Here is a 14,371-nt window from a genome sequence, read left to right as displayed (position 1 = left end):
TGCACACCTTCTGAAGATGCCCGTTTGTTCCTACTGGCTGCAGTCCTAGACTACCTTGGAGTAGATATATAACTTCCATACTCCTAGAGCAAAGTTAAACTATTCTTTTCCTTGCTATTTAAAGCTGTATGTACGGCCTTCAAGTACCAGTTTCATCACCTGTAAAGTAAAAATATTACTGTTGCCCATTTTCAGTACTCCGTTGGAGCTCAAATCTGTGGCCCTTGCTAGTTTTACAGACCCAAATGATGAACAGCACAGGAACTCAGCAGGAAATAAGGACCAGATTGCCTTGTCAGAACAGCAGTCTGGATAAGGAGCATGCAAAAGACTGCATGCTGTAAACTTTCTCTATAACGTGCCAAAAAAATTTGTGTGAGTAAGCTTTTCAGGAGATGGACTTTGCCATCTGGTTCTGTATTTCCTTGCTTTTAGTTTTCATCATCTCGTCTGACATTGGTTGGTCTGAAGCTCATTTTACTGGACCAGAATTTTGATCTACATCTGGCAGTCACATTTGCTTGTGTGCTGGTGAAGAAAACAAGCAGCAATACTGAAAACATAAATCTCTCTCAGGCCAACAAACCAAAAATGGATCAACTCTTCTCCCTCCAACAACGCTACCTGAGCAGCCTTCCACTGGAGGGATGACCTATATTTTGTAGCTGCCAAAGGGAATTTGCTCAAAGATGAATGTTCTGAAACACAAAGAGGTGAACAGAGGTTTCCCTACTCCACAGTGTCCATTACCTCCAAAACCAGCTCCTTTTGTTCCTCCTTGTCTCCATCCTCACATCTCTTTTCCTTACTCAAATGATAGTAGTGAATCACTGATAGCCCTCTCCCACTCCCCTTATACGATATGGACACTCAGCTGCCTGGTAGTTTTGCCCTCTTTTTAATCTGGGAGCCCTGAAAACAAGTTCTGTCCTGCCCTCTGGATTCATGAACTTCCCAGATATCTGGATTTACACAGCATTGTGTTAGCGCTTCAGAAGAGCAGTCAGAGTAGTAATAATCAAGAGGTGGGGAGAAAAAAACAACAAAACAATGGAGAGGAGGAAAGCCAAGCAGGTCAGGTAGGTCTGGCAGGTAAGTGGCCTGGAACCTAACTGGGGTTGAACAAGGACTTGCCTGACCTTGAATAACTCACTTCACATATGTACATATGTACTTGTCTTTCCTTTTCTCCCTGCTTGGTTTTGTCTACGCTATGTGTCTTCCTTTAGACAGGGAATACATTTTTTAAAGACTAATGGTTATCCTGACTTCTCATGTCTTGGTTTGCTGTGTGGAGGGGTCTCAGAGCATGCAAGCTGCACTACTTTCAGGTGAAACTAAGCCAGAAGACATGTTCAAAGAGCATCACCTGCACTCTAACTGCTCCTGGGCACCCCATCCTTGGGATCAGGCAGGAGCTAGCCCAAAGTATGCCCTAAGACCTACCACAGGGATGTTAGGTCTTCATCAATGGCTGTTTTGCCCTACAGATTCTCTCCAATTAAGATACAGTACTAGGTAATACAGACACTACTAGGTAATACAGCTACAGCCTTCATCACCACAGTTCCATGAGTATTTCATAGCAGAGACAGGTTCCAGTAATCTGATCCTAGAGTACACTGCACAACAGGACCCCAGCTGCAGGTGGGGCATCCTCTTGGTATTGCTATAACACAGTCAAAGAATGAGGAACTACTGCATTACCGTTCTCATCTTCAATGAAGACCGTCTGTCCCTTAAAGACTTTCGTTCCTACTTGTATCTCCCCTGGCCGCATGAAGGGCCCATTTATTCTGTAGTCCTTACACAGCTTAGTGAGGATCTCACTTGGCTTTGTTGCATCTCGCCACGCGTTGTACCCTTCTCTGCAAGGAGGGAACAGAGTGGAGAGAAATGGGTGAAGTTTTCCTCCAGCAAAGTGTGCTGTCAAACAGGATTTCATACGCAGAGATTCACATCATGGCCAGTGGCCCCAGTGTCTGCTCAGCTCAATTATTCCTTTGAATTGTCCAGCCCTGAGAGGAGACACCTCCTCTCAGGTGCTCAGACCCTAGGGCCAATCACTCTTTTCTCTTAAAACACAACAGAAGTTGATGCAGCCTAACCCACAGCTTAGATAAAGTGGCCCAGGCATTGGCATGCTCCCCAAGAGGAGAAGGACCAGAGCTCATTCCCTGTTCTAACTTAAGGATTCAAGTCTACACATTCTACCTCCAGAATGATGTTTAAGGAAGAAGTACTCTGCTGCTCCCACATGCAGAGGAGAAGCTGAGATTGTCCAGGACCTGGAACAAGGACATAAAGAAATACTTCATACTGGAGCTGGTAAGTGAAGAGTCTTGGGTTTCAGTCCACACTATTGGATCACTTTTTAACTTTATCTATCCTTTGTTTGTAGACAAAATAGCAAAACAAGTGTAGGACAAGAACCCCAAATCCTCACCTGCCAGGTAAATTCTCCACCCCAGGGCAAAGTTATTTTAGTTTGGCTTTCTCCATACTTTCTCCAGTTCAATAATGGGGAGAAGGGCTGAGCCCCATTGTAAGTGCCCTGACAGACCATTTTCCATCTGCCCTTTATGTCTGTCCAAAGACAGTTTATCAAGCAGATATGTTATAAGCTGTTTACTATTTAGAACACTTGGTGAACAAACAATGTTGTTAATTTTAAAACATCCACTTCCTATTTGGCAGCTACCCAAAGCTACTGCTAAGCTCTGTGGTAAATTTAATTAAAATACCTCCTGTGACTTTTGTGCTGCAGAAAGCTTAATATTTGGCCACATCTGGAATTTCTCCTTCAAAACCTTCACTCACAGTGTGCTGCTCTTTGTGGCTGTCTGAAGAGGTACTTACATTTCGTATTGACTTTGTAACCCACAGGTAGCTCGATGCCTGCTGTAGAAACGGTTTTCCAAATCAATTTTAGTTTCCCCGATCAGATCATCAGTTCCCACGAAGTCATGGTCATAGATCAGGACTGTGAGCAAGGAATCCTTGGGAAATGTAGCCTGGATTTCAAATGATCTACAGCAAAAATTGGGAAGTATGCGCAGTCAAATCAGTTTTGAAGCCTAAAAGATTAAGTTAATGAATACCATGCAGACGATGTGTGGGACTTTTGCTTGCGTTTTTTGTTTTAATAAAATGCCTGAACATACTAGAAACACATAGTTCAAAAATAATTTCCTCCTCCTGCTTCCATATCACCTCCTCTACAGTTCTAAGGCTGTTCCTACCTATAGTAGACAGAGCAATGGGAAGGAGTAGATCAGCTGCAATGTTTTATCCTGAACCCACCAGAGGTGAACATATAGAAATTATGAGGCTAATCAAATTGTATGTATGAGAGTTCTTGTGCACTTTTCAGAACCTCCAAAACAGACTTTTCTGTTTTCTTCCAAAGGTTCTAGATCACATGTTGAATATAGGAATTCAGAGGCACCCAGTAAAATCATCAGGCAAAAGCTTTAAAACAAGTTTCAAAAAAAACCACCACAGAATAGAACTCCTTTTTCACTCAGTACATGTAGTACATATTTTCAGGGATAAAAATCATTGTCATGAGATGTTTAGGGAAGTTGAAAATCTAAAAGTGATTTAAAATCTTAAATCCTTAAAAGGGATTTGATAAATTGATGGAAGACAGAACATCCTCATCAGCACGTCACTGGCTCCAGGTTTTTCCAAAGCACAGGCAAAACTGATCTTCATCTTCTGAAAGAGTTTTATCCTTCTCAAAATGTCCAAAGCCTTATTTTGTAGCAAGAGCAGAGCAAGTTTTGGAGGAGAGAGAAATTTAGGAAAGCTCTGGCATTGCTGTGGTGTTGGTGGTACTGTGCTGACCAGGGCTGCAAGGATGGTGAAAGTTGGTTACCATGACTGATGCTAAGCTGGAAAAGAGTTGCTGGGCCAGTCACCCCACTGTTGCCATTGGCAGCAGCTGCAGGGACTATCCAAATGAACAGCCAATTCCTATCTTGTCTAAATCAAATATAGCAGCAATTTCCCATTCCATCTATATGCATCTGTAATCTTCAGGGCTTATCACAATGATAGCTCAGTTGCAACCTCTACTAAAGAAGAGCTTCAATCACAGAAATTGAGATGGTATGCTATGGAGGGACCACTCTACTCTGTCTTTTCTCCTCACACTATTTTCTTTTAAGTCTCTGCTGTTGCAGACAAGACTCTTTCCTAATGGGTTTTCAATCCAATATAGTATACTTTCTCTGTCTTACTGTTCTGCTAGATCAATTCCATCCCAATTCAAAACATTTTCACGCATCTTAAAACAGGGAAAGTTACTGGAAAAAAAAAACATGGTTATTAGAATTAACAACATTAAATAAATTTAACACCTTAACAACACAACATTGATGTTTTCTGAGAGCTTGCATCTGTCTCTCACATTCAAAAGACTGGGGGGCTATTAAAAATTTTTTGGCTTAATCCTATAACCATGAGATTTATTTGGCATTCTGTTCAACCTGAAATGGAAACAGATTTTGAAATCGCACTTTCCTGTGCTAATGTTTATTTCACTTTAAACTTGACAGTTGTACTAATTTGCGCAGACAAGATCATTTATTGCTTCATTTCCTCTCATGCATCATTCCATAAAACCTCTCACAGATTGCATTTCAGGATGTGTTTTGACTGGTATGAAAATTAAATAATTTGTAATCATACAGGGTGATAACAATTTTTAACATTTTAATCAACAGAATCATACAACATCCGGGTAGGCAGACATCAGCCTATATAACAAACACTTTGTAATAGTAACAGCAAAAGTGGTGGCAAGGGAAAAAACAGGAAAAAACAAAACAAACAAAAAAAAACACTGAAAACAAAAAGAAGACATTACTGACCTTCCAAATACTGGGTTTAGCTGCTTGGGAATGTAGTTTTCCCTGTCTTTAATTTCTGTGTTGCCCAGTCTCAGTACAATGTAGGGATCTGACTTGCCATCTGGATCAGCTGGGCTGAGGTTAAATGCCTGTTAGGAAGAAAGATTTCTGTGTCCTCAGGAAGCTTGCTTAAATATAGTATGGTCACAGCACAGGTCTGTGGGTTCCCTGCCTGGTTCTGGGTGTTCTGGAAGTGAGGGGCTTTGCTTGCCTTGAGTAAAACAAAACTTCCCATTTGGCTTCACAGGCTGTTGGGAAAAGACAGTCTGGAGGAGAGGAGGATTTCCAAAGGTGAAGCAGATGGAAGCACCATCCCACCACTGCTAAGATGGGAAAAGAGACAAGCAGAAGAGGCAATCATGGAATCATAGCACGGTTTGGGTTGGAAGGGACCTTAAAAATCACCCAGTTCCAACCCCCATGCCGTGGGCAGGGACACCTCCCACCAGACCAGGTTGCCCAAAGACCCATCCAGCCTGGCCTTAAATACCTCCAGGGATGGGGCATCCACAGCTTCTCTGGGCAACCTGTGCCAGGGCCTCACCACCCTCAGAGTAAAGAATTTCTTCCTTATATCGAATCTAGATCTACCTTTTTTTAGTTTAAAGCCATTACCCCTTGCCCTATCACTTCAGTCCATGACAATGAGTCCCTCCCCAGCTTTCCTGCAGGCCCTTTCAGGTACTGGAAGGCTGCCATAAGGTCTCCCCAGAGCCTTCTCTTCTCCAGGCTGAACAACCCCAACTCTCTCAGCCTGTTCAATGCTGAGGAAGAAGCTGCCTGCACTAGTACATGCTGGATTCAGGAAAGGTTTCCCTAAAAAAGTGGACCAGGTCCTTGGACAATGAAAACCAGGTCCCCAGATTATATTTAGAAGAAACAGCTTGGAAGCTTTTATAGTCAGGAAATAAAGTAACCTCCTCCTACTCTTCTCTTCAGTTTTGTTTGTCATTATCTCTTTGTATGACATTCTTTCCTTCTTAGATCTCCTGCAACTCTGAAATACCTGCTTCATGTATCTCCTTCACTTCTCACATTGCATTCCCTCATTATCTTGTCCTCTGTATTTCTCTCTCTTTGTCAACCCCATAACTTATCCACAACATCTACTGCTTTCATCACACCCAATTCACAGCCCTCACAAAATATTCTCCCATTTCTCCCTCAGTGTGAAGTCTGTGTTGATGTGTAATTTTGATACAACTCTACTGATTAAAACTTACTGCATTTGCATAATATGACTGGAAGAGGTTGTCCATGATGTGTTAGTTATATTTCTAGCCCCTTTAGTCCTAACAAGTAAAGTGATTATCCTGTCTTGTAGCTTATCATCAGGAATGTGTAATGTTTTCTATTCAGAGCACACTTTTATACAACATGAAACACTAACTGAAATACAATAAAAAATCTACTACATGGATGAAGATTTTCAGAAGCTTCGCTGCAAAGATACTGGAGGTAAACCAAGTTGAAAAGCAGTGTCCCACTTATCTCAAGGTTAAAAAAGCAGCTTTGTACTTACTGCCACGATATAAACCCTGATGAGGACATTGACAGAGTGGTTTGGTGGTATCCCTTGCAGGATGCGGGGCTGCCCTCCATCTAGCAAGCTGCCATCCTCAGGACATGGGTATATGCAGAAGGAGCCCTGGTAATATACTGTCTTTTATTTCCCTCAAAAATAGATCAAGTACAATACAGAAACAAACCTCTGAATGCAAGCAAAACATCATTCATACAGCCTGCACTGCAGCACATACATATACACAACACATTTTGTGGTACCACTCAAAGGGAACACAGGATTCAGCATGTTAAACATCATCTGTTAAATGTTTTTGGTCTATAACATGGTACCATACAACCACAAAATCACAGAACCTTCTAGGTTGGAAAAGACCTTCAAGATCATCACGTCCAACCATCAACCTGACCTACTGAGTCCCATGACTAGGCCATGTCCCTTAGTGCCACATCCACGTGTCTCTTAAATACCTCCAGGGACAGCATCTAGATGATTGCAAGAAATATTCACATGCTCTCGGCTATCCATTTTATTATTTAAAGACAAACACCTGCAGGTACTCTGCTTTTCTTGGTATTAATTATTATTATTAATATCTTGGTATTAATATATCTACTTTTCTTGGTATTAATATTCTGAAAATAGTATTTTGCTCTTAACTACATATTTGTAAAATTATAATTTCAGTGAGCCAGTTTCACAGCAGTGTGACTGGAACCCAGCTTGTTGTATGTTTTTGAAGCCGCTGCACAATTCATATAAACCAATATTGATTCATGCTGCTGAGTAGCTCATGCTGCCTGAAAGCAATCGGCAAGTCATTTGAACAGAAATTTGCATTGCAAACTAACAGAAGTATCAATGAGTTTAATCAGTTTCTCTGAAGTACAAAGTGCTTGAAATCTTACTAATATTATTCAGGCTTTGAACTGCATTTTCAGATTGCCTAATGGTGCATTTTTTTCCAAATGGAGCAGCTATAAAGGCCTCCAGTTAAACTACTCAAAATTACATATACGTTGGTCTAACTGATAGCGTAGCAATGGAAGTTGCATTAGTGGAATCTGAACAACATAATATAACTCTTCTTCCCCTTCTGTGATTTAATTTTTTTTTTTTTTCAATTCCTTGTTTCAAATCAACAGCGAACAGCTCGTGCTGGATGCTGCTTTCATCTATTGGGTAATGGGAAAAGAAAAATGACTGGATCCAATAAAAGAGATAATTCTATTTACAACAAACTGTTAATGTCCTTTTCTTTCATCTTTGGTATACTTGAAATATGCATGAAAAGTGGGTAACGATTTAGAGACTGTAAGTAAACATTAGAGCTCACCTTAAATTTTCCTATTATTCTGTCTTCAGAGTCACCATGAACTTCATCATTAGATTTTCCTCTTAAGAGATGGAAAGTTTTCACCCAGTCCTCAAAGTTATTAAATTCACTCTCCAAGTCTCCTTCATAAATCTTTGAAAATAGGAGAATGCTTATTTTTCTGTAGTGCAGTGAATATATTTATAGCAACTTTTTTATTACAGGATGACTTGAAATCCATTTTGACTCAAAATACAGATTTTAATAAAACCAAGGTTTTGCAAAACTCCTTGAGGGGGAAAAAAAGTTAATTCCCAACTCAAAACAGGAACAGCTTTGTTCTTAACAAAAGTCTTTCCCAAGGACTGGAACAGCTTGTTAATGCAATAGGTAAAAGAGGCTCTTGAAGATCCAGAATGAACATTTATAAGCACTGGTGTGGGAGAAAAACAGTGTGGATGTGCTGCTCTTTACAACTGCTTCCTCTCTGCAACATGCCTTTGATGTATTGATGCATTTTAACAGCTATGTTAATCTATCAAGGCATGACAGCAAAGCAGACAACAGTAAACTGCTTTTGGGACAGAGCTCTAGGACAGGTAAAAAGACCAAATCGTTTTTAAAAGGACATTTTTCCCCCTGAACTCTCCACCTGTAATTTATGAAGTGTTATTCAGCGTGAAAGAAAAGGGTCTAGTTTAATGCCATCTCTTAAAAATTGGAAATAGCAGTTTCAAATTCCCCTTTATTCAGCTACTACCTAACCCAAATAGTCCTAATCTTTCCAGACTTCCTCATCTCTCCAGTCTTCTGGCATGACCCATTATGTTTTCTCTGAATTCCTTCTATCCCAACCAAATCTAACACAAGCTGAATATTACCTCCCTAGCAGGTAGGATGCACTGACAATTACAGTAATGTTTTCCATACTCTTTTTAGTCATTTTTAATAGGATTTAACATTACCAACATGACATTAATTCCCGCCCCCCCCCGCCCCTTATCATTCACATTTTTGTGCTGGTATCATTTCAAAAAAGAGCATAAATAGAGCATCATTAATAGACAGAGCATCATATCGTTTCAAAAAAGATATTCTTAAGCTAAACTATTAACAGAGTTAACTGAATTGGCTAGTCAAAGTGTCCTCATGTTGTAGAGATACATTTGATTAGCTAAACTCCAAGAAAAAAACACAAAACAAAACAACAAAAAAAAACAAAACACTAAAACAGAGAAGAAAGGGAAAGAAAGGAGGTTGATAGTCACAATAAATTAATTCAGGGTAGCAATACAATGATTTACAGGTGAGCACCAAAACTGAATTTTCACTTAAGGCTCTCTATGTGCATTTATATTGGTAACTGAAGGTCTAAGGGCAAGTGGGCCACATCCATCCTACAAGACCCTGGGTGTTCTCTGGGCCCTATGTGCTTATGTGCAGAATCACTATTATCGTGTGTGTATTATCAATTTCAAAGTGTTTAAAATAAATAGAAGGAGGGTATTGCTAAACTCAGCCCCTGAGGTTAAGCTCTGAGTAGACTGAATAACAGACTTACCTCTTAGACTTACTTCTTTCTTACCTGCAGTGTTGCTAGGTTTGGAGTCGTTTCCTGCAGTTTCCTTTTAAATGTCTTATCCTTCCTTTTGTCTGACTCCTCTTCTATGATCAATGCAATATGGTCAGAAGTCTGCTTATCTGCAGAGATTTCACAACATCACGTAGGTTTTTGGTCAGCAATGCATCTCAAGTGTTTCAGATAAGGATGCAAAATACGTTGTAAAGATTACCCCTTGCTCTTTCTCCATTCATTCTTCTGCTACCAAGCATAGGGTCCCCTCTTTTCCCATCATTCCTCCCAGACAGAGAGGTGGCATTTCATCCTGTCTGTGGGTGATTGATAGTCTTCATGATGATCTTGGTGGATCAAGTGTGATGGCATCCTGTATCACTCTTTCCCTGCTTGTCACCTCCCAGAATGTCCTTTTGCTTTCTCTCTCACTCCTCCCAGATGTGAACCAACAGATCTTAATACCTTTCACGTAACATTTAAAACTGGAAGTTGCTATTTCGGCTGACTGGTACTTCATATAATGAGTATTCCAATCTTTTCTCTGCTTAAAGGCATCACAAAATAGAGTATATCTCACCTTGGGAAAGACCAGAAGTATGAAAAATGACAGGAGGCATCTGCCCAACCTTGAGCAGGGCTCCAAATAATGAGAGGGGATTTCTGAACAAAAAGAGGATGAGCCCTCAAAAACGGCACTGAGATGGTTCAGTTCTTGGGCTGAAGTCTGGATTTTGAGTTCACTTTAATTTCAGTTTCTGAGACATTCATATGTGTCTGATAGCACTGCTACTCAATAGTTAGAACTACATGTATATGTACATATTATATCAGTGCTATCCTATATGTATAATGCTTTTCATCATAGGTTAAAATATGTAACAAGAACTATCAGAAGAGAATTTATAAGGTCTTGAGCCATCAGTCAAAAAACAATGTGCCACACAACTGCCTGGATAGCAGACAGATGCATGTCAACATAGCAAGTAAAAATCTAATTGTAAGTGAACATCACATCTTTGTGGAATGTTTTCTATCCAAATATTTTTTCCATCTGGAAAAGTGAATTCCACTTAGAGACTGATCTCTGCCTCATCTCTCAGCAGCACTGATGATCACTGAAACACTGTCAGCTGCTATTTCGAGAATGATAACATCTGACATTTAGGCCATGTCATCAATCTCGAGCAATCTGGATTGCTGTAAAAAAAACACCCTCTTAAAAACAGAAATCACTTCAATCACTGGTGAAGTGCAGTCAGCCCTGGCATGGGAAGATGCTGTACTTTAATTTTGAACAACAGCTTTGTGCAAACAGTGAGCATTTGTTTTCTTTGTCAGCCCACTCAAGCGGCCACATTTGTCAAAAATAATTTCTAGAGCTGTTTGACTAAGGGGGAACTTGTTAAGCCATGGATTGTTTTCTTTCTGTTTTTTATATATATATATATATATATATACACACACACATAAATACACACTGCCTGTTTCTGTCCAATTCTTTTAGGATTTTTTTTGCAAAATATTTTCCTCTTGAACCTAATCAAGGACCAAAGCTTAACAGCTATGGAAATAAGACACATGATCATGAAGTCTTCCAGCAGAATCTGTTCCTACGTCATTGATTCTGAATTGGATTCAAAATTGAGAAAAGCTCCTTTTTCTGGACAAATTTCTGCTCCATTTTCTGTACAAATGTAACATGAGATGAGGATAATCTTCACTTTCTATCATTATTATTTTGACATTAAAAATCTTTGTGCATGAGACTGGAATGACAAAAAACTCATGCTAACCCAAAAGTGCCTGTGAAATTTTAATCTACCCAACATCTGAACAGTTGTAGAGGTAAGAACTCCCTGTGCCAGCAGAATTCTGTTCAGACATTAATGTTTAAAAGTAAAATAGTAGAGAATAAAAGTATTAGTAATACAAAATAATAAAAAATGCAAATAATTTACTTACAGTCTTCAGCTTTTCCATCACTGGGAAAAAAATCTTTCACCTTTCAAAAAAAAAGGGGGGGGAGGTAATTGACAAACTCTTCAGTATGATATGAATGTAATACCAAAAAAGAATCATTCAGAAGTACATATAGATTTACAACATTTCTTATCAGTGTGAGTTTGGGCTACCGGGTGACTTACTTTTTGCATTTTGAGCACAGAAGCATAGTATTTTGACCACCAGTCAATAACATTTTCAGCTGATTCATCTGCAATCGTTCTTTTTCTCCTCTTTGTTGACCGTTGGATGGATTTTTTCCTATCCTACCAAAGCATAAAGGAAACACTTTTGAACTCTAGAACTGATTCAAATTAATCACCTTACTCATGACATCAAGCATGACCAGATGTATATGAAGAAAATCTCAACCTCCACAAGATAAATAAATTGCAAGACAAATTACTGTCTCTGTCTTTTATTCCAAGACACTTCATCAACCATGAAGCAACCTATACAATAGGTAAAATATTATTACCTATTTCTCTGTGTAGATTTAAGGGATATAAGCATCCAGGTACAAATTGATTTCTCCCATTCAAGTTCAGAGGTATTTTTTTTATAACTCCCATTATTACTTATTGCCTTTTGGAAAAAGAAAGAGTTGCTGCAATTCAGCAGTTTTCTTCATTAAACAATCAAGCAAAAAAAAAGCCAAAAACATGAACTAAAATCTGAACCAGAAAATGACCTGCTCATGCAGCAAATGTTACTAGCTTTATTCTTGTTTAAGAAGTCTGGGCCCTTGTTAAATATGTTTCATCCTACACCCTCATAGAGTTGTCTGTTTGGTGGGGAGATAGGAACACAGAGAGAAATAGTGAGTGGGGATGATAATTAATATGACACAGAAAGTTAAATTATAAGGTTCTCTGTAGGTATCTTTTCTTACTATCCTTTGCAGTCGTATATTTAAATTGTTCCATAACAGATCAAAGATCCAAATGGCTGCGTACATCTAGGCATAAGACATCCCTGCATTTTCCTTGACCCCCCGATTAAGAAGGATGCTGGAAACATCTAATTGTTGAAACATCAAGGGTTAAAGAAACCTGCTTTATGCAATTACAGAAAGAACTTCTGAAATGAAATTCAGTGCTGTGTCCTCCTTTGTGTTTACTGTTGTTAATAAAACAGTGATTGTGATGGCAGAAACCACAGAGAAAGGAAGAATGTGTGCACCCCCAAAAAAATAATGTGCACATTCTAGAGCAGATACTGTACAGTAAGTGCCATGCTGACCAGGATTGCCTTGTTTACTTGTGCTTTTCTGTCTCTTTATACCCACACATTGACACCAGTTTAATGCTTCAACTGTAAGATCTTTTGAAAACAGACTTTCTGCTCTATGTTTATAGAGCATCTAACACAATGTGACTTTCATCCATGCCTAAATGCCATGAACTTTGAAGCAGTCATACATAGTGACAGTTTTGTAATTAAGTAGATCATTCAAAGCCAAGAAGAGCAAAAAGTCTACTACATCAGTAGTGCTTGTCCATGGGATGAACATTGAGCACAGAAGGAAAAAACAGCAGTATTTATTAATGGAATTAATGAAATTATGTGGGATCAAAGCAGTATTGCTAACAAGCCCTCTAAAGGGCCAGCGAGAGCGTGAGTATTACCACCAGTACCCAGAACCTTCAGTAAGTCGTTATCTGGAAAATAGCCCTCTTACTGCTACAACATCTAACATGCAAATAAGAGATTACCATTTTATAAGGAAGGGCTAGAGTCTACAAGACTGCAACAGACAGTTAGCTGGCAGTTTCAGCTATGCCCACCTTCTGTTTTCTGTCTTTCGCTGGTTCAGAGGTGGAGTGCTCTGGTTCAGCAGCAGGAAGTGTTGTGGGAAGTGGTTCTGGCTCTATCACGGTACATTTACCCTGTTCCACCTCAGCGTAGACATGATCAACTAAAATAGGTTCTTCTTGGGATAAGTCTGCAGGCTGGGATGACTCAGGCGAAGCTGAAATAAAAACTTTGCAACTTAGGTAGATTTTACCAGAAATGCTGTCATCCATCATATTTGGTGACAATCATATCATTAAGGGTTTGACCCTATGCTCAACACTTTTAAACAAATCTTCTAATCATGTACCTAGTGTGAAGCCTCTGAGCAGTTGCTTCACTGTTTTCAGAAAACAATGCTTTGTCTTTCTATTTGGGGTCAGGATTCCCCAATTACCTTTCTCTGTTTCTATAATATCTAGTCTTCTTGGTGTAGCTTGAGGACCCAACTGTTCCTTACATAGGAATTGCTTAAGGCAATTGATGGTGTGTGTTCCAACAAGAGTGCTCCTCCCAAATGCTCTCCAGTCGACTACGCAGATGCTTAGTGGTGGATGCAAGAGTTCATTTTCAGGCAGTTCCTAGTGGAGGAGGACAGACAGCAGCATGAGAATTGCTAGAGAATTTAGATCACATTTTTAATTTTTGTCATGCACAGCAATAAGACTGATAATTTTCCCTCCCTTCTCCTCCCCAGCTATTTACAGACTCAAATGCAAAATGAATACACAGTCAACACAGTTCTGGCCACAGTTTTCTGAAAAGTCTTGAGAAAGCCTTTTCCTTAAGAATACAGAATGGACCATAAGGACAGTGTAACTGAGTTGAGTCCCATGCTGACATAGGCAAGCCCATCTTATTAGGACAAACTGGGAGAATCAGGAACATTTAGAGGGAATGAACACAGTGTTGGAGGCTGTGAGTATTAATGCCACCGCTGCTTTACCCAAGGCTATTAATCCTACCTGCCTTAGTTTGCCCAACCATGAGATGTGAATACTGGGTGGTTTCATGTTTATAGAATGACTTTAAAGCGTAAAACTGCCCTTTGGACATGTAACGTACAATGCAACTTTAAAATGCTCTAGTTGTTGTGCCTCAGTATCCAGGTTAAGGCTTTGATATTCTTTTGACTTAAAAATGAAATTTCACCTCTGTTAATGTTGCCAAGTAGAGCAAATCAGATGGATATTTTTTTCTGATGTTGGCCTTTGTCCAGTGAAACTAATAGCTCTCATAACCCA

At 39.5% G+C, this 14,371-nt stretch overlaps 1 protein-coding gene across 1 annotated transcript in view; it reads right to left on the bottom strand.

Moving 5' to 3' along the window:
- The window catches only part of FER1L6 (fer-1 like family member 6), a 65,740-nt gene that overhangs the window by 12,871 nt on the left and 38,498 nt on the right, over nt 1-14,371 (bottom strand). Inside the window, 10 exon segments of the mRNA XM_040547780.1 lie at nt 1,708-1,868; nt 2,860-3,030; nt 4,878-5,005; nt 6,439-6,564; nt 7,778-7,909; nt 9,342-9,457; nt 11,295-11,334; nt 11,477-11,599; nt 13,121-13,305; nt 13,525-13,708. Of these exon segments, the coding sequence (XP_040403714.1) occupies nt 1,708-1,868; nt 2,860-3,030; nt 4,878-5,005; nt 6,439-6,564; nt 7,778-7,909; nt 9,342-9,457; nt 11,295-11,334; nt 11,477-11,599; nt 13,121-13,305; nt 13,525-13,708 (1,366 nt within the window).

Source organism: Cygnus olor, chromosome 2 (genome assembly GCF_009769625.2).
Source record: "Cygnus olor isolate bCygOlo1 chromosome 2, bCygOlo1.pri.v2, whole genome shotgun sequence".
Taxonomy (NCBI): domain Eukaryota; kingdom Metazoa; phylum Chordata; class Aves; order Anseriformes; family Anatidae; genus Cygnus; species Cygnus olor.
Note: the sequence above shows the minus strand (reverse complement) of the source record. Positions and strands in the feature narration are given on the sequence as shown.